The sequence below is a fragment of the Brettanomyces bruxellensis genome, chromosome 8 (assembly GCF_011074885.1).
Source record: "Brettanomyces bruxellensis chromosome 8, complete sequence".
NCBI classification, from domain to species: domain Eukaryota; kingdom Fungi; phylum Ascomycota; class Pichiomycetes; order Pichiales; family Pichiaceae; genus Brettanomyces; species Brettanomyces bruxellensis.
This window is the reverse complement of record NC_054689.1, coordinates 2,865,214-2,891,789: the sequence shown is the minus strand read 5'-3', so window position 1 is coordinate 2,891,789 and position 26,576 is coordinate 2,865,214. Positions and strand designations below refer to the sequence as shown.

At 43.6% G+C, this 26,576-nt stretch overlaps 8 protein-coding genes across 8 annotated transcripts; 5 read left to right on the top strand and 3 right to left on the bottom strand.

Moving 5' to 3' along the window:
- Positions 1 to 3,509: 3,509 nt before the first annotated feature.
- BRETT_001454 (uncharacterized protein) lies at positions 3,510 to 5,270 on the top strand (the record flags this gene model as incomplete). The annotated part of the gene is made up of 1 exon (XM_041280007.1): positions 3,510 to 5,270. One exon carries the CDS (start codon positions 3,510 to 3,512, stop codon positions 5,268 to 5,270), a length of 1,761 nt encoding a protein of 586 aa, XP_041138221.1.
- A 3,194-nt stretch (positions 5,271 to 8,464) lies between these two features.
- On the top strand, positions 8,465 to 8,986 carry BRETT_001453 (uncharacterized protein; the record flags this gene model as incomplete). Its single annotated transcript, XM_041280006.1, has 1 exon — positions 8,465 to 8,986. The coding sequence occupies one exon, from the start codon at positions 8,465 to 8,467 to the stop codon at positions 8,984 to 8,986; it is 522 nt and encodes a 173-aa protein (XP_041138220.1).
- A 1,312-nt stretch (positions 8,987 to 10,298) lies between these two features.
- BRETT_001452 (uncharacterized protein) lies at positions 10,299 to 10,538 on the bottom strand (the record flags this gene model as incomplete). Its single annotated transcript, XM_041280005.1, has 1 exon — positions 10,299 to 10,538. One exon carries the CDS (start codon positions 10,536 to 10,538, stop codon positions 10,299 to 10,301), a length of 240 nt encoding a protein of 79 aa, XP_041138219.1.
- A 368-nt stretch (positions 10,539 to 10,906) lies between these two features.
- On the bottom strand, positions 10,907 to 13,474 carry BRETT_001451 (uncharacterized protein; the record flags this gene model as incomplete). Its single annotated transcript, XM_041280004.1, has 1 exon — positions 10,907 to 13,474. One exon carries the CDS (start codon positions 13,472 to 13,474, stop codon positions 10,907 to 10,909), a length of 2,568 nt encoding a protein of 855 aa, XP_041138218.1.
- A 462-nt stretch (positions 13,475 to 13,936) lies between these two features.
- On the bottom strand, positions 13,937 to 15,013 carry HEM12 (Uroporphyrinogen decarboxylase in heme biosynthesis; the record flags this gene model as incomplete). Its single annotated transcript, XM_041280003.1, has 1 exon — positions 13,937 to 15,013. The coding sequence occupies one exon, from the start codon at positions 15,011 to 15,013 to the stop codon at positions 13,937 to 13,939; it is 1,077 nt and encodes a 358-aa protein (XP_041138217.1).
- A 767-nt stretch (positions 15,014 to 15,780) lies between these two features.
- Positions 15,781 to 19,558, top strand: BRETT_001449 (uncharacterized protein; the record flags this gene model as incomplete). The annotated part of the gene is made up of 3 exons (XM_041280002.1): positions 15,781 to 18,855; positions 18,952 to 18,960; positions 19,535 to 19,558. 3 exons carry the CDS (start codon positions 15,781 to 15,783, stop codon positions 19,556 to 19,558), a joined length of 3,108 nt encoding a protein of 1,035 aa, XP_041138216.1.
- A 329-nt stretch (positions 19,559 to 19,887) lies between these two features.
- On the top strand, positions 19,888 to 22,644 carry BRETT_001448 (uncharacterized protein; the record flags this gene model as incomplete). The annotated part of the gene is made up of 1 exon (XM_041280001.1): positions 19,888 to 22,644. One exon carries the CDS (start codon positions 19,888 to 19,890, stop codon positions 22,642 to 22,644), a length of 2,757 nt encoding a protein of 918 aa, XP_041138215.1.
- A 1,440-nt stretch (positions 22,645 to 24,084) lies between these two features.
- Positions 24,085 to 26,385, top strand: BRETT_001447 (uncharacterized protein; the record flags this gene model as incomplete). Its single annotated transcript, XM_041280000.1, has 1 exon — positions 24,085 to 26,385. The coding sequence occupies one exon, from the start codon at positions 24,085 to 24,087 to the stop codon at positions 26,383 to 26,385; it is 2,301 nt and encodes a 766-aa protein (XP_041138214.1).
- Between the last annotated feature and the right edge of the window lie 191 nt (positions 26,386 to 26,576).

Sequence of the window (26,576 nt, the reverse complement as noted above, 5' to 3'; positions counted from 1 at the left end):
ATTCAATGGTATTGTGACATTGTGTTTTTATTGATTTCTATCACTTTTTGCTTTCTCTTATGAGAATAGTCGGTGTGTTTGGGAAACAAAGGCTGATGATAGAGAAGACATTAAATCCAATGAAATTAAAGCTTCTGAACAACTTACTCATAAAATGAATGGTACATAAATTTTATGTGAAGCTAATAATTCAGTGTAAGAATGGTATATCTTTTTAACCAGATACTATTTCCTGGTGAAGTTATAAACCTCAGAAACACTAATAACAATCATTGATAACAATATGGCATATATTGTCAACGTGTAATACAATTGGTATGAAATTAAGGTTCAAGACAAATTAAAATGCAATCGGTCGTTTTTCTTCAGCTTTTTAAGAAAAAAGGTAACAATACTTATATAGTACCGTTTTCAACAAAACTCAGGTATCTATCCTTCTTCACAACTTGGATTCTCCGTGTGGCATCAATTCTCAAAAAATTCTCAAAATGTATGTATGGTAGATGCATTGGTGGATTGTTGGATTTTAAGAAATCCACCGATAAAGTACGTAGGTGCTTTCACAATGTGGTGAAAAATTACTTGTTTTATGATCTTCTCATTACCTATTAGTATGCAGCATACTTGATTAAGGAAACCACTTCATAGAATATGGGGGAGCAAACGGGTATCAATTTAAATGGAGAATATTTTATACTTCAAAATAAGTATGTTCAGCAAAATCAAAGTACTTGGAATTGACGAAACTCACCCCCAGTACAACTGCAAACGGGGATCTGCAACTCCAAATCAATATATCGTGACTCTGTACTGGTGGAATGATTGCTATAAAGCTGAAATATATCTTGAACCGTACTTCAACAATTGATTGAGCTTCCTTTTTTAGGGCAATTGTGCATTTCTTGGCAATGATAACAGGAAGTTGCCTTTTTATCAGAGCATCAGGCTCTTTTGTTTGAATCGAGTATCATCAATCCGAATACTAATATAGCCGATTGCTGGAATTGTTTTCACAAAGACATATATGAATATATGATAGAACTATCCGCTAAAGAATTGTAAGTTGAGTTACACAGGGATTTATTTTCAAAGCTTCAACTGCAAGTTCTGAGCTAGTCCAACGTTATTTAGAAAAAGTTTTGAGTCCCTAAAAGTGGTTGCTCAAACCTAAACTTTTTCGTGCATTTGACATGGAAAAGAAATACAATAGACAAAAATTATATTTTCAGACATAATCAGTAAATAAAAGCGAGCTGCTTTTTTCTTCTTCGCTCATTCAAGAAAGCGGAAATCTCGAAGTTTCACCTGGACAGGGAAGGAATATGGATAAGAGTCAACCCCCTTCTTCTTACTTTTACGTCAACTATAATAAATTACCATAGCAAAAAATTAACATATAAGCTTTTTTTACTTGCTGGTCCAAGATTTATGCATCATATAGTTCGAAGTACGAAGTACGAAGTAACATTTCTGCTAAAACCAACGAAAGTACATTGAGTTAGCTACCGACCGTATCAAACATATTTCATTCTTGTCCAATTTTGCTAACTCTAGTAAAAAAAAAACGAACCCTGTGAAGAGACAGCTGAAGTCAAACAATATTATGTGCAATCGCCAAGAATCAGAACAAACAAAGGAGCGTATTCCAGCATATATTGTCCATTGGCCCATGTTTCGCTCGATTGAACACTGAGAAGTCAACAAAAAGAGAATTTCGAAAAAAAAATTCCCCAAAGCGACGAAAAATAGTTCGTACAATCATATAACCAGACTTCTTCAAAGGATGGTTATTACATTGAAGTGCCACACAATGGATAGAGTAATTCATAAATCAGACTTGTTCGGATTTTTGTCCAACTTGATTTACTAAGGTTAATCGGGGTATCTGACTGTTTTTTCAAGTTGAGCTACGGACCGCATCTTCTTCAAAATTGTTCTTTCCCCTATACCTTTTTATCTTACATTTCATAATTGGAAAAATTGGCCCCAAATTAATATAAAGTCTTATCCATAGTTTATACTCACTTTGTGTATATTTTATCGAAAGTTGGTCGAATTATACGCTGTCTGGTGGTAATCTAAAGAATAGAAGATGATTGTGTAGACTTTTCACCTGCGGCTTTATGTAAAATCTGACAGGACCAAGACAAACTTTGATTGCATTGTTAAATTTTGGCGGTTTTTATTCACTACTTTTGTTATTAACATTCTTATTGTAATCTTTTTCTATTTTTGCGACCATTCGGTCAAGCAGCAGCCGTTCAGTCAAATTAGTCGAGCTGCCGCAAAAAATAATGGGAGCCAATTGAGGGAAAAAAAATCTGACACTGTCCTTATGAACAATGCGACATAGCGAAAAGCAGTACCAAAATATTTCTTTCCCTCAACAGTTGTCTTCTTCTTTGGACAATTTGCATTATTGATACTCCTTACGCAAGCCCAATTCAGTCTGAGAAGTAAACGGGGTAAGGAAGAGAACAACGAAAAAGAAAAAAAACGCATATTTGTGTATATTGAGACATTAGGGCTCACAATTGAATGATTCCAATAACAAAATACATGATGACTGACTCTCTCTTTGAAGCATTAACTGAGGGTATAGCTTTGGTTTTAGATAACAAGAAGTTCGTATATTGTGATTATTAGCATAGTTATTCAAAAGAACAATTAGTGTAACTCATCAGAGGAACTAACACACATTCATTCAAATGATAGGGCGTACGAGTTTTGTACAACAAAATAATGTCACTAAAACTGTAGGATTCCCCGTGGGGTAGAAAGAAATTCTATAATTTGTTTTGATTTCAATACGTATTGTGCCAAGGAATATGTTAATCGAAATATTTCATTGACCAACCCTAGATTGAATAAAAAAAGAAGGTCACTCAGAAATTTCAGGGACATGAATATGATTCTGCATGAAAGATTTTACAACCTGATTCCTTTGGAAGTACGTTATCCTTCGTTGAGGTGTATAATAAGTACACTTAAAACAATATCCATTATATTCTTACAATTCTTTGTTTCATTTACTTCACACAATAAGTAATTGCAACTTTAAGAACAAGTTCATTTTTACAATTGGGGTTTTGTTACCATTACTATCATTCACCATCTTAAAACTGAAATATCCGAAGAACTTTTTACTTTGTTTCACACAAATCCCCGTACAACTTCCTTTTATCCTTCATTAAAATCGGAATATAGTCCACCGTTGAATTAATCCTCAGTAAGCAAGAATGGCTACATAACTTAGCTATCACCTATGATTGCAACCATTGTTCAAACGCTCCTCTCTATTGCTGATGAGGGGAAAATGTTTCGAGGAACAAATCAAGTTTGCATAATTCTATAACTAACCGCTTAACGGAGTCAAACATATAAATAGGAGAGGTAGGAACTTATGTTTTGATCAACAATGATACTTCTCTATTATATTTTAGTAATCTCATAAGTAATCAAAAATACAGTTATCAAAAGAGCTTCTAAAAGTTCAGGATAAAAGAACCATGACTACCAACGAAGAAAACGATAGTTCATCTTCGCAGTTAGATATTGACAAGGGAAAGGATGAGCAGTTAGAATTCTCCGTTCCTTCAAATATTGATGACGAAATTATTGCACGTTTCATAGGTGCCTCTGACCAGGTCAAAGAAGGTGAAAAGGATGAGAAAGAGATGGGATTCAAGAAGGCTTTCTCTACATATCCTAAATCAGCTATCTGGTCTGTTGTCATCTCTAGTGGTATTATTATGGAGGGATATGATACATGCTTATCAATGATCGCTCTTCCGATATTTTGTGAGCGGTTTGGTGTTTGGAATCCTAAGTCACAAGTGTGGGAAATTCCAGCAAAATGGCAATCTGCAATGGGAATGTGTGCCAACGTTGGAGAAATTATAGGTTTGCAAATTGCTGGTACTGTTGCAGACAGGTTCGGTTATCGTTACACTTTAATTGGTTCATTATTTTCTCTAGCTGTTTTTATATTCTTGATCTTCTTTGCAAAGTCACTTGGTATGATCTGTGCTGGTCAAATTCTTTGTGGAATTCCTTGGGGATTCTTCCAGACTTTGGCTGTTTCCTATGCTTCTGAAGTTTGTCCTATGACAATGAGATTCTATCTTACCAGTTATGTTAACGTTTGTTGGCTTCTTGGCCAGTTGTTTGGATCTGGTATCATGAAGAATTCACAGGATAATTTAGCACACTCTGATATGGGTTGGAGGCTTCCTTACGGACTCATGTGGATTTGGCCAGTTCCTATTGCAATAGCTATTTTCTGTGCACCAGAGTCACCTTGGTGGCTTGTTAAGAAAAACAGAGTTTCTAAGGCAGCTCATAGTCTTAGCAGACTTCTTACTATCAAGGATCCGGATCAAAAAGAAATAGTCATTGACACCATGTTAAAGAGAATGAAATTCACTAGTGATAAAGAGGAAGCGGACGGGGATATTGGATCCTATCGGGAATGTTTCAGCAAAAAGCATATCAGAAGAACCAGAATTGCAAGTATGGTTTGGATTGGACAAATGCTTACAGGCTGTGGTTTGATGGGTTCATCGACATATTTCTACGAAAAAGCTGGTCTCTCAACATCATACTCGTTTGATTTCAGTATCATTCAGTACTGTATCGGTATTATTGGTGCTATTGTTTCATGGTTTGTGTCAAACAATCTTGGTCGTGCCACCCTTTATATCTGGGGCACATTCTGCCAAGGTGTCTTATTATGGATCATGGGAATATTAGGATTTGTTAAACAGACTAATGCTGTCCGTTGGACATGTGGTTCTATATTATTGGTTCTTAGTTTCGTTTATGATTGTACTGTTGGACCCGTTACATACTGTATCGTTACAGAAATTCCTTCAGGAAGAGTGAGAACCAAGACTGTTATCATCGCAAGAAATCTTTACAATCTCTTTGGTATCTTTGATGCATTCATGGTGCCTTACCAATTAAACTCAACACAGTGGAACTGGGGTGCAAAATCTGGCTTATTCTGGGCTGCATTTGCAACCATTTGGTTTGTCTGGGGACTTTTCGATTTGCCAGAGACCAAAGGCAGAACATTTGCCGATATTGATCAGTTATTCGAGGAGAAAGTTTCTGCAAGGAAGTTCAAGAGCACCGTTGTCGATCCATTCAACAACGCTAAAATGCTTCAGCAATTCGATAGGGAGAAACTTAACGAACTTGCCAATATCCGTGCCGATCGTGATATTGAAGATAGTAAGGTTGATATTGAGAAAGAAGGCGATAAATAAGCTTAACTAAGCCATATATGCCACCCTCATACAATGTGCTTAACTTTACCTTTTTTTGGTGTGTATGTTCATGACTATTACTGCTATGATCAGATCATTCTTTTTATCTCTTGATCCGAATTTTTAACTTTTGACGACCCTTTATGTTTTATCACTTCTTTTGTGATCTAACTTTTTAACGTTTGACGACCCTTTATGCTTGATCACTTCTTTTGTATTACAATATTATGATCTTTCTTATTTTTTCCAAAAAATTTAAACAGTGGAAGTGTATGCTCAGATTTTCCCAGTTCGGTTCAATTTTGAAGATTAACACGAGAGAAAGTAAAATCAAACAGCCGGAACATTAAGGATAGCAGATTACTGAGGAATGAATTAGACAAATATAAAGTTGAGAAATCAAGTCTGGTGTTGAAGTAGTGGTTAATTTCAATGATAACTGACCTTACAAGTTTATTCATATCCTATGCTAGCAGAAAAGTTTCTCTCATTGACCATCTATGATTGTGAAAGTCACATGCCACTACATGAAGAAACAGGGAACGTGCTTTTGATGATTAGATTTTGCGCCCAGATATATTAGGCCCAACGGTAATTATGCATGTATTACATCAACAATTTTATTACATGTGAAAAAAAAAAAAAAAAAGAGGGAAAATAGGGAACATAGGGATTTTTCAAAAAAATAGAAATATTGAAGGTCAATCCGCGATAGGAGGCAATAGTTTTGACGCCCAACTGAGTAGAAGCTTGGTTCTCAGAATTTTGGGAAGACGCGTCAATAGACGCAGAAAATAACCGATAAATTCTGGAACCAAACCAATCTCTGGCTTTATCCGGTATAATTTTGTATATCACCGAAAAGCAAGCAAGCGAGCTTATCGGGACTAGGTAATCTGGCTGAATTAAATTAGCTGGGTACGACGATCAACTGAGCTTGGTTAGCTGACGGAAGTTGGTTGACTAATTTGACAAAAGATTTTCTTATGTTTGGCTTTAATCGGCATGATTGAGCTCAGAGTTTGGTCACGAGGACTGAGATCGAACCGTCAGCTTTATCGAGCAAGGCTGGACCAGAGTCCAAAGACTTGCCTGGGAAACGGTCACATTTGCCTATCTGGGAGTAGTTATTACAGAATCATTTATTATTTTATCATAGAACAATTGGTCATTATTGCTGAAGGAAATTTCAGAATGTGGAGAATCATATGACTAGACACTGTTTGTCGTCTGGGAAACAAAGGAAAATGCTGGCTGCATTTTCTGGTCTAGAATCGTTGTGCGGTAGATTTACTGCATTCAGAACAGACATATATACTAGCATCTATCTCTACCCCGAATTGTCTTATGAATGATAGTTTGCCTTGAAATGCAGTTAGGAAGAGTTTAACAAGAAATTTAACGGTTTCTACAGGAATAGTTAGTTTTCGTTGGGGATCTTGTACGAGAACATATTTGATTAAAGGCGCTTAAGTATTAACAAGCTTAGGTTATCTAAGGACACATTGTATAACATTATATAGCACAAATAACTGTTGGGATCTGTGTGTATATATCCGATATACGTTTCGGTGTGCGTACCTTTCACTAAGTAATATTCTTATCTCTGATGATATTCTGTTTCATATGAAGTGTGCAGAGGCATCCACTGAGAAAGATAATGTAATTATATAGCTCCCTATGTGGGTGAAATTCTTATGAGGCGTTATTCAGTTGCAATGAATATTCTAGAAACATCCAAGATATATTTTCTCTAACAAATATATAGATAGAAAGCGAATATTTCTCAGAGAGTATTATAGTGCAACTGAAGAGACAGGCAGATAAGAGAAAATAACAATAACGAGGCTACTGTAATATTTATGTGAATTAGTTCAAGTGTGACGCAGATTACTTTATGAAGTTTCTCGTTCTAACTAGTATATTGAGTGTTTTTAAGGCTAAGGGAAGGACAAGTATAAAAGTAAAAGAGCCAAAGAAGAAAGGGCAAAGAACTAAAGTAAAAAGGTAAAATGTACATGCTTAAATACCCTTAATCCTTATGAGCGAGGTTTTCTTGGCATAACAAGGCAGTGCAGTTTTATGTAGACGCGACTGTCGACGCATCTATGATATCTCCGGGGGTACGAAGAGAAAACGTTGCGAAGATCAAAATGTTTAGAACAGTATTCTTTTAACATCTCTTCAGAATTACGTTTCAAAGAACTCATGCGAATCCATTCGCTGACATTGTCAGAGAGCTTGTTGATTAATTAGACTTTAGCAACTGAGGGATTTTATCTTGCCGATATATAGTGATTGATGTTATTCTATTCGCTCGTACAGACTGTCCCTATTATTTAGTTTCTGACAAAAAAAATAATGAATGAGGGCGATGAGATGGTCATGATGCATTCCAAAAAAATGATGGAAATTGAAAAATTAGAAAACCGGAAATCTCAGGTCACACAAAACTGAATAAAAGTAGAATAATGATGTACATTTTTAGCTTTCATAGATTGACGTATATGGTTATGTTCATTTATGTGGCTCGAGGAAGATGTATAAATTCAAAATGTAAGGAGCCACAACAAAGTCCCATGCAATTTTCAGAAAGAATAATATACCATCCACCGTTGCTATCTTTAGGATTAGGAGCATTAAGCTTTTTTTAGCTGATCCGCCCACTCCCAAGTGATTGCGGCCTTTCCTAAGGAGTGGGGAATAAAACTCCCGGAGGAAAATTTTCATGTCACGAGTAATTAATAGGGAAACTTTTTTTTGGAAGGGAGGGGAGACGGAAAAAAAAATAAGGATGGGAACAATGCCCGGAAAGTTTTGGATTGACACAAGCGATGGCCACATCCAAAAGGGGTCACTCATTTTTACTGCAATATAAATACAGAAAGAATTCCATCCCTAGATTAATTACGCAACCGTTCTTAAAGAGCTAATTGGGCCAGATCTTGATAGATATTGTCTATTTGAACAAACTAGCGCTTTCTTCATTAACAATTGACATTTTCATGGTCAGTTTTCAAACAAATCGTCTTATCTTTTGTATTTTCACTCGCCAGCAAACAAGAAATTCACATTGGATCAAAATCAGGTAAAAAAAAGCTTTGAATTTTTGAGCTATTTCAAGCAAGGGAGCCCTTTTACAATAACGCAGCGTTAGCATACGAACTCACAGTCACACACACAATTATATTACTATGCCGTCACTTGATCCAGTTTTTTCGGTAGGCAGAGGAGGCGCCGGTAATATGATGAATGCCAATACGGCACAGAAAGCAGAAAATGAGGTTGTTCTCCAGGAGGAGGGAATAAGGAAAGGAAAGAATAAAAGCGGAAGTTTTAAGGCAGACAAAGAGGGGAATTATACAGTGTCAGCGGGACGTGGTGGAGCCGGAAATATATACAAAGTGAAGGAGGACCCTTTAACGACACGAAATAGAGAGGATGCCCAGAATCAGGATCACGAAATGGGGGATTTACGGCCGGTGTACTCGGTGGGACGAGGCGGTGCAGGAAATATGGTGTGGAGAAATAAGAAGGATAAAAGCAACAACGATGTGATGAATACAACCATAAGAGAGGACATAGATCACAACATTTCTCCAGTTCATTCGGGTGCCTCTGGGAGGAGTTATGTGGAAAACTTGCAGGATAATGCATCCAACAATAGGGGCCACAAGTTTTTACAAAAAATCAAGAAGGTATTTGCCTTCAACTAATTAGTATGGTGATGCCAACTTTACTTATATCTACAATCGCGATTGGTCAATACACTGTACCAGGGAGTACAGAATGGCTGTCGCAGATATCTATAATAATCATAAGATAATAAGGATTCCTAGCGCATAAAGAATAAATAAATAATAAGTAAATAAATAGATAATAGTATGATAGATACGTAGCGGCTGACTTGATTATACAGCGGCATAGAAAACATAAGGCGTTGAGAGTGACGCAATATCGACCTTTGTGGTGTACGGATGTTCATGATGATGGTTGTGAGAAACATCGTACAACATATAAGGATGTGGATAATCATATATGAGGTGTCCATAAACTGCAAATGCACTTGCGTGGAGACAAGACAAGCGATAGATGATGACAATATTCGGTCATCTCAAGTAACCAATTCAGTTCTGTTACCATTTGTGTTACACACTGAACATTTTATATTTTAATGCAAGCTTTCAACCCCTGATATGAAACGCCCAAAGAAGTGACAAAGCCACTTTATTATCATGCCATGACTAATGCTCCCATGGATGTATTCCGACCCACTCCCTCCAATCGTGTTTAGCTCTGTAAAAGATCCAAAACCACATTGTCGCACCAAGAAAAGTGGCCGTGTATCTATATATTGCTGGTCCATGTGGGACTGGAGCTCTCGATATCTTAGGGGCCGCCATAATTGTTTAATTTTATATATGCCAGTAGCTATAAGAACACGTTTGAATGTTTGTTGCAATTTTGTACGATGTTACTTACCTCGAGTAGGACTACTCATTCTGTTCTTTTTTTTCTTCCCCCGCCTCTCCCTTCATTTAATGTCAACTAACTAACATCCATTTAATCTAATTTATTTTTTCCTCCCCTGCAATTGTTTTGCATCCTTGCACCGAATTGCTTTTCTCTTCAAATGCTTACATTTATCTCTTTACTTCAGACCAGTAACATATTCACTGGATATTCCTAGTTAGATATACTACCGGATACATTAATTGTGTTTTCCCGAACATTGGTATTGTTTGGTTCTTAAGATTTGATAATTCTACTCACTTTTTTTAGCATGAAATTTATACCGTCTTTCTCAGGAAATAATGAAGATCCTGTTCAACTTCCTACAGCAGATAATCATTTGGATGATTCAGCACGGGAAGATCTCGAATCTGGCATTCAAGGCTCTAGATCAAGGCCACAATGGCTCAGGCTGCCGAAATTTCTAAGAGGTGAGGATGGAGATGAAGGAAGTGGGCTATCGTACTTTGAGCGCTTATCGTTGTTCGTTGTTGCGCTTATCGGCGCATTTGCCTGTTATGCCATCTGCATCTTTCTCTTCCCCTTCCTATCTCTACGGCCGCGCAAGTTTGCACTTATCTGGAGTTTGGGCTCCGTTTTATTTCTTCTCGCTTTTGCCATACTCAATGGTTTTTCCAACTTTGTCCAGCATCTACTGTCCAAAGATAGAATATATTTCACCGCTGCGTTTCTAGGCTCCATTTTACTCACTCTATTTTTCAGCATGGTTTGGCCTATCAATATTTGTGTAGCCATTGCATGTATTATCCAGGTCATTGCTTCACTATATTATACAATTAGTTATGCTCCATTTGGACGTCAGGGTTTAAATATGACCACAAATGTGGCTCGCAGCAGAGTCGAGAGCTGGATCCAGAGTTGATGCTTTGCCAACAAGAGTCCCATTTATATGTAATTAACTGAGCAGGCTTTATTTGAATGAAATTATGTGAACGGTTCTAGATTACGGTTACATGAAATTTTGCATCTCTAAACTCTTTGATTTAGTATACACAAGTAGATATTAATACCAACAGCGGTACCAATTGGAACTAGAGAAAGAGCAACAAGTCGCAAGCAGCAATGCCTTAGTGTAGCCGAAAAAAAGAAGCATGACTAGTTATCTAATCCTCAATATAGGACAAGCTTCTGAGAGTGTAAGGGTCAAGGGACTGCTTGATTTGTAGAATTCTCTTCTCAAAAGTATCGCTAGGCTCGATTTGCTCACAGCGGACCAGATTTTCGGCACTGGCAAAGTTGTTTTTGGTGAAAAAGTTCTGCACTAGGCCTTCTGCAAGCTTTTCGCTATCGCCGGAATCTTCAACAGCAAGCAGCTCAGAGAAGTTACGTTTTAGGCCGAGAGCAAGAATTCTGCGGATGGTTTCGGGTGTGCTTTTATTGGTTCTGGCCTTGAAAAGATTGAGATATAGATAGCCAACAACAGCAGCAGAAGAGTCGGCTGTGTAGGCATGGTTCATGGCCTGAAGACACAAAACATACTTGTTGAAATACTGATTCACACGGAAAACAATCTCCTGTCCGTCAAGAGAATTTTCGTCGTTGACACGTTTTGCCAAGTCGGTCAACCTCGTTAAGGCAGTGCCCTTATCAGCATACTGAGCAAAACCCCCAGCAGTGTTTCTTTTTGCATTTTTGAGTGGAGCATCGGCCAGTTCCCTCAATATTGCCTCAGCAAACACGTCGGCATCATTTGGGAAGCTCTTGGAGTATTTGACAAGCTCTTCTCTTTGCTTTTCCTCGGCCTTCTTCTCCTTTTTGGTTCGGTTAAGCGAGAAAGCCGGGTTTGTGAGCAAAACCTGGAAGAAAGGCTTGTCGTTGAGCACTTCTAGGGAAATGTTAGTCAATCCTTTGGCAGCTCTTAGGAAGATTGGCTGGTGGTAAAGCCTGTCTTCCCAGTCAAGCATCGTTAAATACGTGCGTGAAGTTCCCTTTCGCATACTGTAGTGATGGAAATCAAACTGGTCGTCTTCGTACTCCTCAAAGACCTTCACTATGGCCCTGTATCTCTTAATTGTGAGGCCAACAAGGTGCAATGTCTTCTTTCTGAGATGCTCTCTGGTCATGACCGTCTCGTGATCAATCTCCTGGGATTTCTTCTTGTTGTCCCACCCAACACTCACTTTTCTCCACTCACGCAATGCTTCCCGTGCAAGTCTGCCGTAAGCCTCGGCACTCTCGATCAGAAACCAGTAGCATTGCATTAAATGCAAGTCTTGGACTCCATTTGGTGCTTTTTCGTTTCTCGTGAATAGCGAGGCGGTATCGATGGCATCCTTGACCCTGTTTGCACGCAAGTAGTACTTTGCAGCCTTCGTGTTGACAAATCTGTCCTGCAAATCGAGTTTCCTGGCCTCATTCATGGTCTCGCAGGCCTCCATTAGTCTATTCATCCTCTTGAAAATCCGTGCTTTGACAATGTAGAGCTCAACGAGTGTTGGAGTCGTCGATATGGCCTCGTCAATGAATCTTAGAGCTGAATCGTAGTCTCTCACGCGGTAAAAGTGCTGTGCAAGGAAGTATCCGGCCCAGCAAAACCTCAAAGGATTGCCATTTTCGTCATTTTCGGTCTCGGAAGACGACAATTTCGACTTCTCCTCGTCGTAGAACCTCTTCGCAACCTCGTATATGACCTTCTGGTTGCTTTTGCGGCGGTACAACGGCTTCACGTTCACAAACGTGGCAGGTGCACCTCTCCTCAACTGCGAAAGAATGTACTCTTCAACCTTTTTTGCAAACTGCTCACCTTTAAGAAAAGTGAGCGGGATGAATTTTGGAGGGTCTGCACGCGGGTAAAACTCGCACAACTTCTCGTAGAGCGCCAAACGGACGTTTGCAGACATCTTGTCTGTTCCAAGACACCTTTCAAGATCACGATAGTACTTTGCGTTGTCCGGATTCCGCTGCAAGAGACGCCTGTACACAAAAGAGGCCTCCTTTGGTCTCTGGAGCTCCTCCAGGTACTGCGCCTTGTACTCAAGCAGCTTTGCACCGTCTCCCACCTCGCCGGATTTGGCAATCTTCTCCAAATGCTCTAAAGCACGAGAAACGTCTCCCTGCTTATAGATGGCCCTGTTTTTGAGCAAAAGGCACTCGGACTGCTCAAACAGGTCATCCTCGCTCAAGTGGCCGGCAACCAGGTCTTCAATTCTCGTGAGAACATCCTCTGCCCGATCATATTGACCGTTTAAACAGTGAGCAATTGCTGCAGACGTCCAATTGGCCCGGTATGCCGGTTGGCTCTCTAAGTAGCCCAAACGCGACACGAGAAGATGCTTGTAGTCGCGGGTTTGGGTCAAGCACGAGCTCAAGTCCCGGAGAATGCCCTTGTTTGGAGATTTGTTTTCCATTGCTGCGTTGTACCACTTAGATGCCTGCTTATAGTCTTTCAATCCTCGGTAGTACAATCCGGCAATGTGGCACACAACGGAGTCAGTGCCGCCTTCTTTGCACGCCTTCTCGATGTACTTGAGTGCATCATACTTTTCTGGGAGATCCGAGTTCGAAAGAGCCAATCCCTTGAGTGAAACCGACTCGTAATGCTTTGGATTGTGCTGGATGATTCCATCTAAAATTTTGATGGCCCTCTTGTAATGCTTGTTTTCGTAGAGGTCTAGTGCCTCTTTGAAGCGTGTATCATCTTTGCTGGAGAAAAGGCTTGACAACGATGCCATTTTTGTTCGTATAGGGTGCTTTGCCTGTGATGTGATGCCGCTTGGATTGTCTGAAGAGTATGAAAAAGCGAGCAAGTGATCATTTCGTACTCACTTCGAGATCTCACCTAAGTCTGCTCTATTTTTTCTGGGGTGAAAAAAAAATTTTGGGGTGAAATTGAAAAATACTGAGAGCGCGCGATAAGGAATTTTGGCAGGTGCTGGGTTCGAAGTCCGTAGTGGTTGGTTTGAACATTTACCGTAAGATCGAACATTTACCATACGATCGAATATATAGCAGTAAGGAATGATACACAGCAGTAAGGAATAATATATACAGCAGTACAAGGTATTGCGGATTGTATAAGATGCCCCAGAACGTAAATTATACACAGGAATTCTACAGGAAAGATACTGGTGTAGTAAATGATATGTGCAAGTAGAAAAGAACTAAAAAAATATCGTGGCTGTGTGCCCGCTCGCCTACTCCTTCTCCCCAAAGCGTTTGCATTCCTCTAAGAAGAACCCAATCTTCTCCGGATCCATAAATGGCTGTGTTCCGTGACCTAAATTGACAATGTACCTCTGTTTTCCAAATCCGTGCATCATCCTCTGCACTTTCTTGGTGATTATCTCCTTTGAGCCGTACAACACACCCGGGTCTATGTTTCCCTGCAAGGAAACACGGCCATTCGCAATTCTGACTGCATCTTCGGGCTTGTAGAGCCAATCGAGGGAAACAACGTCAAATCCGCTGTCACAAAGCTCTTCCAATGCATACCAGGAGCCCTTTGAAAAGACAGTCATTGGAACCTCTTCAATTCCTAACTCGTACAACCTTTGAGGGACTCTGTGTGCGATCTGTCTCAAATAAGGAAGCGCGAACTCACTAAACTCGTCAGGGCCAAGCTGACCACCCCAACTCTCGAAAACCTGGAGCATCTGTGCACCAGCTTTAACCTGGAGAGCCAAGAACTCCACTGCAACGTCTGTTATTGCCTGGAGAAGCTGTTTGGAAGCTTCTGGCCAGCGGAAAATCCACTCTTTGGCGAATCGGAACATCTTGGTACCGCCACCCTCGATCATATAGCACATGAGAGTCCATGGGCCACCGCAGAATCCCAAAAGTGGGACTCTTCCGTGCAAATTCTTCCTCGTGAGAGTAATTGCATCAAAAGCCCAGCCTAACTGCTTGCGAACATCGCAATTAAAGTCCAATCTGTGTAGATCAGCCGGGGTCCGGAGTGGCTGAACAAACTGCGGGCCAACTTTGTCCACCATTCTGACATCCATCCCCATTGCTTGAGGTATCACCAAAATATCATTAAATATGATTGCAGCATCGATGAGGCCCTTATAGTGCTCGACCGGCTGAATTGTGAGCTCCGACACGATCTCTGGTGTTCTGCATGTCTCGAAGAAGTCCCTGCTGCCCTTAACTTTGTGATATTCCGGCAAGTATCTTCCGGCTTGACGCATCATCCATATTGGAGGTCTTTCGACTGGTTCTCCTCTTGCTGCACGTAAAATAAGGTCGTTTTTAAGTGGTTCGAAGGTCATATCGGAGTAGTGCAGCGTGCGAAAGGATTCAGATGTGCTGTTTCTATGGAAAAAGGCAAGAAATAACAAAAAAAGAGCTCAGTGCTATAACAAGTGCGTGAGCGGAGAAATGTATCGTGTGTGCAAGCAGAGAAATGGATGACGTACGAAGGCAGAAAAAAGCTTTCGCTATATACGAGCGACGCGGCGGCGGGGACTGCCGGGACGATTTCAGAAGGAAAGATATGCGAGGTATTGGAGCAAAAAAGTATGCATAAAAAGTATGCAGTAGAAACAATAGGTGTGAGAGCAGCAACTGAAAGTGCAGGAAAGTGCACTAAAGGGCAGGAAAAATACAGGAAAATTACAGGAAAAACACAAGAAAAATACAGTAAAATTACAGGAAAATTACAGGATATTGTCCATTCCCATGCTGGAAACACGACGTGCATGAAACGTAATGCGTCAGGCCTTCCCAATTGGCACAATTGCTCAAGTCGAGTGGGTGGTTCGTAATTCAGGAAGAGGATGCATGATCGCTCAATTCCGAAGCTCAGCATCAGTTCATTTTAGTTCAATTTGGTATAAATACAGGATCTTTTGCCGCTGCCTGGTAAACGCAACTACATTTGTTGGGGAGTATTGTTTGGCAGGTAATTTTCGTTTTTCAATTTTTTTCTTGTTGCAGGTATAGTGCAGATAAAGAGCAAAATCTTGTACTGCTAACAGCAAAGAGGCACAATCGATAATTGTTTTCGGCAAAACTCTTAAGCATATCGTATCAACAGATGCTTTCAGGGGTGTCCGGGGCTTTCCGCTTTAGGAAAACAACCCTTTCAGTGGCGCTGGCGCTAGTGTACGCGGCGTGCATGGCGATGGAGGCGTGGAGCAGGGGCAATGCGCTAGGCGTGCCGTCGCCGGAGCCCGAGGCGCTCCGGGAGTCGTGGACGGACTTGGAGCGCATAGCGCGGCACCCGCACCCATACACGAGCCGGGAGAACGACGTGGTTCGGGGCTATCTCTTGCGGCAGGTGGCGGCAGCATGCGCGGGCAAGGAGTACTGCACGTACGGGACGGAGGCGCCGGGCGCAGGGCAGCAGCCACGGCCGGTGATGTTCAAGCAGGGGGACACGTTCAACGAGTCGAGCACGGAGCACCGGGTGGTGTACTTTGAGCCGGCGAACGTGCTCGTGAAGGTGGAGGGCACGGATGCGCGGCTGAAGGGCGACGGGCTTTTGATCTCGGCGCACTACGACTCGGTGCCCGCCGGGTACGGCGTGACGGACGATGGCATGGGCGTGGTGACGATGCTTGCCCTTTTGAGGAAATACACGCGTGACCCCTCGTCGCGGCCCAGAAGAACCCTTCTTTTCAATTTTAACGACGACGAGGAGTTCGGGCTAATGGGCTCGGAGTCGTTTGCCCGGCACCCGTGGTTCCGCGAGGCGGGGTACTTTGTGAACATCGACGGGGCGGGGTCCGGCGGCCGCGCGTTGCTCCTCCGGGCGACCGACTACGAGGTGGCCCGGCTGTACGCGGGGGCAAAGAACCCGTTGGCCAGCTCATTGCTCCAGCAGGGTTTCCAGGACGGCGTCATTCACTCCCAGACGGACTACTACGTGTACCAGGCGAACGGGTTGCGGGGTATCGACATTTGTTTCTACGAGCCCCGGGCTTTGTACCACACCATTCACGATAGTATCCAGTATGCTTCGAAGGGTTCACTTTGGCAGCTTCTTACTTCTGTGACTGGGTATGTTGAACAGATGGAGGCATTTGGGGGTGGAAATAAAGCTGATAACGTTATTTCTAATAAAGCTGATAACGCTATTTCTAATAAAGCTGCTGAAGCTATTTCTAATAACGCTATTTCTAGCATCCCTTCCTCCCAAAATATCGTCCAATCGCATGATTCAAGCTCCAAGATCGACTCCCACGACCCCCACTTCTCCATCTCAAACAACTTCGTCGTCCCAGACCTCTCGTCTGCGGTCTATTTCGACTTCCTAAGCAAGTTCTTCTTCTGCATCTCTACCGAATCACTCGTCAACCTCAACATCGGTCTTCTCGTGGTCGTTCCGCTCGTTCTGGGTGCCCTTCTCCTTATCGCACACCGGAAAAACACCTGGCACGTGCAGGCAAGAGGCTGGATCCGGGTTCCCGCCAGCTTGCTCTTCTCAACCCTCGTCACGTGGCTTTTCGCAAAGCACTGCCTTCTCGCCGAGATACCAGGCAGAGCTCCTCTTTACGACAGCTACAGATCTGCCTGGCTGGCCTTGACGTGCCTCAACATCTTCTTCAACTACGTTTCGCTCACTTTTGCGTCGTGGTTGCGGCCTGTGCACGACCAAAAGCTCATTGGTCTACTTGAGCTCACTCTCGGGGGCTGGATTGTCTTGGTCTGGGCCACAGTGCAGGAAAGCCGTTATGCCAAGACCGGTCTCTTTCTCACCACTGTGCTGTTTGCGTGCTTTTCCGCTGGTTCTTTTGTTGGTGTTGTGGGCTTTGTGCTCAAGAGGGGACCGGGAAGCGTGCGGTTGCCGGCCACTCCACCGGAACAGCCGCAGGAACAGCCGCTGGATTCCGCCGACTCGGCCACCCCCGACCTGTCCCCCGAGAACAGCTCCCCGGAGCTCTCGGACGTCTCCCCCGAGCCGATCGACGCGTCGGCCGACCTCGCCCTTTCTCCGCCTCCATCCTGCTCCAAGAGCTTTGATTGGCTCATCCAGTTCCTTGTCGTGGTCCCTCCCCTCGTGTTCTTCATCTATGCAGTCGGCGACTTGGCACTGGACAGCATGCATCAGGCTGGAGTTGATGGTGTGTCTGGAGAACGTGCAGCGAGAAAATTCGCAGTTGCATCTTCAATCGGCCTCGGGCTCCCGGTTTTGCCGTTTTTGCACAAGTTGAACGCCCCGGCAGCCTCGATTCTCGGCCTAACGGCAGTCCTGGCCTCCGTTTACACGATTTTGGCACCCACGCACAGCAATACGAACCCGCTAAAGGTCAAATTCGTCCAGTCGATCGACCTCCCGGCCGTCTCTGCCAACTCGTCTCTCGATATTGGCTCCGCAGACCACGTGGAGGCCTACGGAACGCTCCGTGCACGGCCCGGATTCATCAGCGGCATTCTATCCGAGCTTCCGAGCCTCCAGGACAACACGACAGACATGGATGTGCGTTTTGTCGAGGACCCAAAGGAGGGAACCGAAACGGTGACATACAAGGCCGAAAGACCGTGGCTTTTCGACAGTGAGGCCGAATCGGGCAACTCCTTCGACAAATACTTGGACATCGAGGTGCTCTCAAACTCAGACAGCAAGAATTCCGGCAGCTACGAGCCACTGAATGCCGTTTTGAGGATCCACGCAGCCCAGAACAGGATGTGCCAGCTTGATTTTAATGCTAGTGGCTACAACAGCTTTGCTGACAGAAACAGAACCTCCCCAGTCAAGCTGGTCACAGTGTACAATTCGTCGTTGCTCGAATCGGGCACCAAGCCGGGCTTCCGCCAGCCAATCAGAGCCAATATCCCCTCTGGTTACTCGACAGACGACGAGGGAAATCACTACTACAAGATTATGCAGGGAATAGACATGGTACTTCTCCACAAGCTCAACTGGACCCAGCCCTACTACCAGGTTGCTCTCCAGTGGCTTCCCTTCAGCCTAGATGACGACGATGCCGTTCAAAGCCGCGGCTTGGATGTCTCGGTGACCTGTTTCTGGGGTGAGTTGCAGTCTGAGGTTCTTGTTGCTGGTGATAAGCATAGAATTGTTCCAGCGTACGACGAGTTGCTTCATTATACGCCTAGAAACTTCATCACCACCAACTTGAAGCCGGGCCTTGTCCAGGTTTCCCGCCGGGTCCATTTGTAGTGCTTCATGCTGGTATTTCTGTGATGCCTACTACTTTTTGTTGTACTGATGCTATTTATATGAATATATCTATCGTTTTGACAGCATGACTTGGTTCAATACTAGTTTGTTTTCTGGTGTACTTCTCTTCTTCTCTTCAGCCACTATCTCGCCACCCTATATGCTCCTGTCTCCTCATTGTTGCACATATTGCACTCTTCTACCGGTTGTCCCAATACCTGACGACCTTATGTACTGCGTCGATCGACGCGCCTGCCTTCTCATGTCATCCCCTCTGTGTGTTCGTATTCCCTTACTAATATATTTAATTACACTAACACTTCCCTCCTCCACTTCATTGCAATTTGCTCTCTTTATTTTCATCATCTTTCATCCTCTTTCACCTTTTTCCATCTTTTTTCAGCCTCCATTCTGCCTCATTTCCCCACGCACTAAGCACTCTCAACAATGCACAATGCACTCCCCTCCGCGATTTTCCAACTTTTTCTCTTGCTGCCTTTTCGGCTGCCGCGCTAATCTGTAAGGTCCGAAAAATATTCCGATCTCTCTTTTTATTTCATTTTATTTTCTCTTTTTCCACGCTTATCGGATCAGACGTCCAATAATATTTATTATCTACAGCCTGCTTCTTTACTCCCCTTGCATTTTTCTATTGTATGCTATGCAGACGACGACGGTCTGTGTGTTCTGAATAGAGGTGGTAGAGTGAGAACTGGTATCGACCCATTTTTCGTTGGAATTAAGCGTGATATTCAACTGCAATCGCATTATACCCCAGACCTAGCCAATAGGACGACTTTATACTGCAGGAACGGGAATTCAAGCACTTAAGCGCAGTAGCAGGTTTTGAAAGGTCGTGTTTCGTGAATTTGCTGCCTTGGTTTCTGCTCAATCGCAAATTTCTTCGGCGGCATCTTCAAAATAGTTTCACCTTGTAACTATCCATCTGGCAAAGTCGGATAGTATAGATTTACTGAGATAGTACTTACTGGGTGCTTCCAGCACATTATCCAACGTACCATGGCGGGTCCTGATAACTTGGATGCGCCACAGTCGCAGGAAATGGGGCTGAGCTCAACCGGTGAAACCTCAAGTACTGTAAGTACTACAATTGGCGCCGGATCGCACGATTTGCCGTTTTCCCGCAAATTCAGGCGTCTTCGGGCATGTGCGAGATGCCACAGGCTCAAAATGCGGTGCGTGTTTGCCGATCCGGACTACCAGAGTTGCACGAGATGCTTCAAGTCCGGACTTCAGTGCTCCATGACCGAAGATCCGACCGAAAAGGAAGCACGTTCAAGACCGAGAAAAAAAGCTAAAGTCCACGAACCGCCGCTGGTAGCATTGCAGGGCACTGTTTCTGGTGCCAGGAAGTATCTTCTGCGGGTGCAGAAGGACCTGGTATCAGTGAAATCGAGTGAAATGAGGAGTAGAACCAGCTCTGTGCAGCAAACAGACTCGAGTTCGGGCGGTTCTGCCTTCGAACTCAGCTCTGGGAACTTTCCCGCAGCCCAGCAGTTGTCCGAAGACTCCATTGTGTGCATCCAGCAGCAGTTGACGTCCTTGCAGAAGCTCTTGTCCCACGTTTACATGCTAAAAAAGCAAGATGTTGATCCTGGCACTGACGGAAAGCGGACCCAGGCCTTTTCCGCCGGTTCCATGAAGGACGGACCGGTCAAAAGCATTCCCTCTCTTCCGTACATCGCCCCGGAGCTCAACATTATGAAGGAGCTCTTCAAACTGGACATCCTGAGCGAAAATACAGCCAAGCAGAAGTTGAACTATTTCAACAACAGCCTTCTTTCGTACTGGCCGTGCGTCTCGCTTCCCAATTCGGCAACCTATGAGTACCTGCTCGAGGAGGAGCCGTTGTCGCTTCTTGCATTTGTCGCTGTCACGTGTCTAAACGACCCAGATTTGCACGATACGCTTCTCTACTATTTGGAGGGCAGTCTGGCCAGGAAAACTTCCATAACAGGCGATATTACCGTTGGCCTGATTGAGATATACTTGGTTCTCTCCTTGTGGTGCTCGCCGCCAAAAAAATGGGGCTCCTACAAACACCAGATGAGTCTCATGATGGCTCTCAACATCTCGCTTTGCTTGGATCTTGGGAATGACCAATATCTGAACAAGCCATCTGTTCTCGCTGATTCCTCAAAGGAGAGACGCGTCCTGAGAGCTTTCATGGGCGTTTACGCGTGCTGTGGGTCCTTGGGCCTCTCTTTGCCCCGATTTAAGGTTGTCAGTTGGACTTCCGTGCACCGAAGATGTGCCAACTTGCTTCTTATGGGTGACTCGAGTGTTGCCGACCGGTTTTTATGCTACTATTCGCGTTTGGTGTCGATCGGAGAGGAGATCTTCGAGTTTTTGTATCCGTTAAACGGCCGGCCGGGAAACGAATTGCTTAGAGGCGAGTTGGGGACCAAGTATGGCTCAATAAATAACGGTGGTGGTAATCTTGACGGGTCGAAAAGTGGCCATCCGAAGAGCAGCACCGATTATGAGTTCAAGTACTCGTCATCCGGCACTTCTGACAATTCCCTAAGAGCCGTTATGGTTGGATATGAGAGGCGGATGCAGCAATTGGCAATGGAATCTGGGTTATTTACCGAGCACTCGAAGCAGAAAAACATGTTTTCAATCATCTACTACCAGCTCTTGATGACGATGTACGACTACGTGGTTTGCAAAGTGTTGCTGATGAGGAAAGAGAGCGTTGTTCCTGAGGCATACATGCAGACTCTTCTAAGGCTAGTGAAGGCCAGTGAGAAAGTAATACAGAGCTTTATTGCACTCTGTGTTCAGACGTCCAACTTCCCTACTTTCTTCTACTACAGGCCAATGCATGCCTTGGTCGCTTTAATAAGAGCCAGATTGTTGGTGAAGACGCAATCGCTGGATGTTAACATTGATGTCGAGAGTAATTACGACGCGGTTTCCAATTCCTTGAAGGAGTTGTCAAAAAAGTCGAAAGTCGCGGCAAAGATGTCTGTAATCCTTACGAGGATTTCCAAGTGGATGAAGGTGTCCAATAAATTCAACAAGGACGGAGCCACCAACTCGATGGTCGATCTCTTGAATGAGTTGGGCAAGGAGAAGGCTGTGGAAAGCATAAAGGTGACACTTAAGCGAAAAGAGGGAGACAACAGCTCACTTCACCCAGATTCCCGGATCAGGTTCAAGCGCTTTATAAACTATTCTCCCGACATGCTTTCCGGAAGGCATGGCTCTGTAACAAATACTGCTGGGCCGGCAGGAGATCTCACTAATTCCACAAATACAGTTGTAACTTCGGCAAAACTTCATCACACTAACCATATACCGATGGAGGCGGTCAATTTGGATTCTGGTGGCTCCAGAGTGAGAAACCAGTCCACTTCATCAACAAATTCTGGCTTTATACCCTCGCCGATTGGCTTTAACAGTGGTGAATATCCGATGCCAAAAAGCAGACGTATGTCGTCTGCAAGTAGTGAACATAAAGGTTTACAACAGACGGCAGGTTCACCCTCGTTCTTTCCACCTGATATGACCTCTGGAATAACACCTATTGGTGAGCTAAGTGGTGAACATATAGCACAAACTAATGGAGCAGATGATAGTGCCGCTTCAGGATCTGAATTCCAGCAACAGTACTTCCTAAATGATCTCTTCTCTCAGATTGACGATGACTTGATGAATTTCCAATTCAGCGGCGAGGACTTGTCGGACTTGTCAAAGTCGATCGACCCACACTTTGGTTCTTTTAGTGCCGCCGATTATAAGTTTAGCTAGTTTGTTATGATGTCCTTTCTTTGGCCCAAATGGGGTGTTTGTGTATCAGGACGTCATGTCGCGACATCTTGCTTGCTGTGTTTTGTAAATATTTTTGCGGGACTTCGAGTCTATGGATTTGTTTGGAGTACAAATGGATTAAATAAGTTGAATCATAAGTTATTCGTTATCGTGGGTATTTTGTATATGTGGTTACGTCTAGTTGTAGCTTTGAAGTAAGGAAGTCCTTGATTGGTTTTAGTAAAAGTATAGAAACATTATGTTAAATATGCCTAAAGTAAAGTTATTTCTCGGAGTTATGTTATAATTATTTTTTGTTGAAGTATGTTAGTTCAGTTATTAAAACGATTCTTGTAAGAGGGAAATAAGAATATATGTGTAATAGTTTTATTTATTGGTTTAAGTGTGACGCCGATTACTTTATGAAGTTTTTGTTATAAATAGTATTGAGTGTTTTTAAGGCTAAAGAAAGGAAAAGTATAAAGTAAAAGAACTAAGTAAGAAGGTAAAATGAATTGGATAAAAAGGGGAAAATGCACATGTTTAAATACCTTTGATCCTTATGGTTATCTTAGTACACTTCAATTAGCCAAGGAACACTCCTCTACACCAGAAAACCTGGTAAGGTTAAGCAGTTTAGGTACTTTGCTTCGTTCAACATTCACTTCATTAAAAACCTAAATAAATGATATATTCACTTCCCATTATTCGGCGTCCTTTTACCTATTTCAGGGATTGATTATATTACATATGCGAATAAAGATGGATATTGCACAGAAGGTGTGATCTGATACTCGATACTTCAATGCACTGCTTGCTTATATTTATTCCCAAAATAGAGCCAAACAGTCTCATGCATGGATGAATTCATGCTTTATGCTATGCTATGGCACATGCACTTATCATATCTCCGGCGTTAAGATGCACAGTTTGGTGAATGAAACAGCTCCCGGGTTTACCCATTTAGGTGCATCCGTACACCACACACGGCTTGCACCCTGGGCATATTTTTTTGCTCGGTAATTTTTCATGACCGAAATCTTTTCGCTCTTATTTTGGATTGGGCGAAACAGACCGACTTCTGGGTCAGGTTTGTGTTATAAGCAGAAACATTTGAAGAGGCTTTAGTGATAGAGATAATATTGAAGGAAATTGCTTGAATTGCCGTATTATTGATAGATTGACACGGAAATTTAAATAGAAGTTACTGGGGACATCGAGTGGATATTTAGGACTCAGTAAGTAAGCAAAGGAGAAGTAAATAAGCATAAGGAGAAGCGAAGTGAAGCAATAAGCGAAGCAAAGCAAAGCAATAAGCATAGCAAAGAACCAAAGAAAGGCATAAGCAGAAAAGCAGAGGCATAGAAAGCATAAGCAGAAAAGCAGAAGCATAGAAAGCAATAAGTATAGAAAGCAAACTAAAGCAAATCAAATATCTTCATGTCGATCCATTTACGAGAAGGATTTGCAAACGAGACCCTGGAACGGGTTCTTGAGGACTTGGCAGTGCGGTTTGTGGTGAATTGCCCGGCTGAGGACCTCTCGAGTAGCGAGCGAGTGCTATTCCAGATAGAGGAGGCACACTGGTTCTATGAGGACTTCATCAGGCCCCTAAACATGCTTTTTCCGGCAATGAAGATGAACCAGTTCACATCCAAGATCCTCCAGAGGTGCCCCATGGTGTGGAGGTGGGAGGAAACATCGAAGCAGGCGTTGGCGAAGTTCGGAAAGTACAAAAGTATAATTCCGGTGAGGGGATGCGCACTTTTAAATGCCGACAGAAGCAAGTTGTTGCTCGTTCAAGGCACGGAATCATCGTCGTGGAGCTTCCCGCGCGGCAAAATCAGCAAGGACGAGTCGGATGTCGAGTGTGCGGTGCGGGAGATGTACGAGGAGACGGGATTCGACGCGTCGCCATACGTCGACGAGGAGGAATACGCAGAAAGGAGGATTCGGGGAAAGAACTACAAGATTTTCTTCTGCAGCGGGATCCCGGAGGACACCGAGTTCAAGCCGGTGGCCCGCAACGAGATCCGCCGGATCAAGTGGTTCGAGTTGTCGAAGTTGGAAAAGGACGCCAAACACGGCAAGTCGAAAACAAAGCTGTTTTTGATCGATACCATGCTAAAGTCCATTCTGGGCTATGTCAGGCGTATGAAGAGTGCAGAGAGCGATGAGCAGTTGAAGATTAAGGCAACGGCCCAGCTCAAACGGTTGCTTGGCATCCAGCCTGCCGGCTCTGACTTCCGGCAGACCGAGCAGGTTCGGCCGGGCGGAGAAAAGACATCTCCGGGCTCCAAACTTGCCACACAGTCCGCAGATCCCGGCCGCGAATTGCTCACAATGCTCCAGAAAGCATGCAACGGTCGGCCGGCTGCAAATCCCGCCGACGCGACGGCTTCAGTCGATCATCAGTCGATGCTTTCACAAAATTCTCTCGGCTCACCTTTTTCTTCAAACATGCCTATAGAATCTGCAGTTGGCCAGCTGCCGGCAACAACACTGCCTTTGCCGTTCTTCCCGCTTCCATTCTTTAACCCATTTGTGCCCCCAGCCTCTGTGCTGCCGGCCCAGTTCCCGGTGCCTCCGCTCCCGCCTGTCGCAAACGCCCGTGCACCACAAGCTGCAAACTACACCCGTGCACCATTTTCTTCCGGAGAAAACATCCATGCACCAGCTGCACCGCCATCCTCCGCCTTCAGCAGGCCAACCACCGGCCCCAAGCCGGTCAATCCGGCCCGGAAGCTTCTGATGATGTTGAAGAGCACTCCGCAAGTTGGTCTCCAGAAAAAAATCACTGTTTTAAAGAGACCGGCACGGGCAGGGAAGGCAGAAGAGCTTCCAGAACCTTCTCAGGGCACTTTCCCGGCACCTCATGCCACCCAGAAGCCGACCGGGGCATCACAGCTTCTCAACATACTCAAAAAGAAGCCGGAACCGGCCGCACAGCCCGAATCTCGGCCAGAATGCCGACCGGAGTCCCAATTGGGTGATTCCAAACATTTGGCCGCAGAAAAGCCATCAGTAACAGCCAAACAGCTGCTCAACGAGAGACCAAAAATGGGTGCAAACAAGGACCCATCCTTGTACTTGCTTGGGCTTCTTAACAACAAGAAGGGAGCCATTCCAAGTGCCAAAACTGCAGACAGTGAAAAAAATCGCAGTTCGTCTTCTGGATCGCCAACAGCATCAAACGAGCTTCTAGGAATATTGAAGAAACGGCCTACGGGAGCGAAGAAGGAGGCGGGATCGTCAAATGAGCTCTTGAGTATTCTTAAGAGACCGGTTGCAGAACAGGAGAAAAGCAACAAGGAGCCGATATTTAGACAAGAGAGTGCAGACAAGAATTCCGGGGCCGCCGGGAACTCCGCGGGCTCGTTGTTGGCACTTTTGAAGAGACCATCGAAGAAGGAGACGACTGGAGGAAAGAGCTTGCTCAATATTTTGATGAAGCCAAAGGAGGAGGAGGGCGAAGAAGAGACAATAGGAAAGGAGAAGCAGGATGAGGGAGGAGAGGAAGAGGAAGATAAAGAAGAAGAAGAAGGGGAAGATAATGAAGAAGGAGAGAAAGATGAAGACAATGAAGAAGGAGAGAAAGATGAAGACAATGAAGAAGCTGATAACGAAGAAGCTGACTTCGACGACTTCGATGACTTCGATGATATTGATGATGTCGCCGATTCTCACTCTCTAAGAGGCAGAAGTATTAAGACCTACGTTGATGAGGACGATATGTACTAAAGAGCCCTATAGCCAATAAAGGTAGTTTGTAAAGATTATACCTACACACATCTAGACTAAGCTGTATAAACTTTATTTATAAACTGTCATCTCTTCTATTGACGAAGTACTAGTATTATATTCATACACTGCATGTCTATTCATAAATTATCACTTCATTTATTCATACATTTCATTTATTCATACACTGC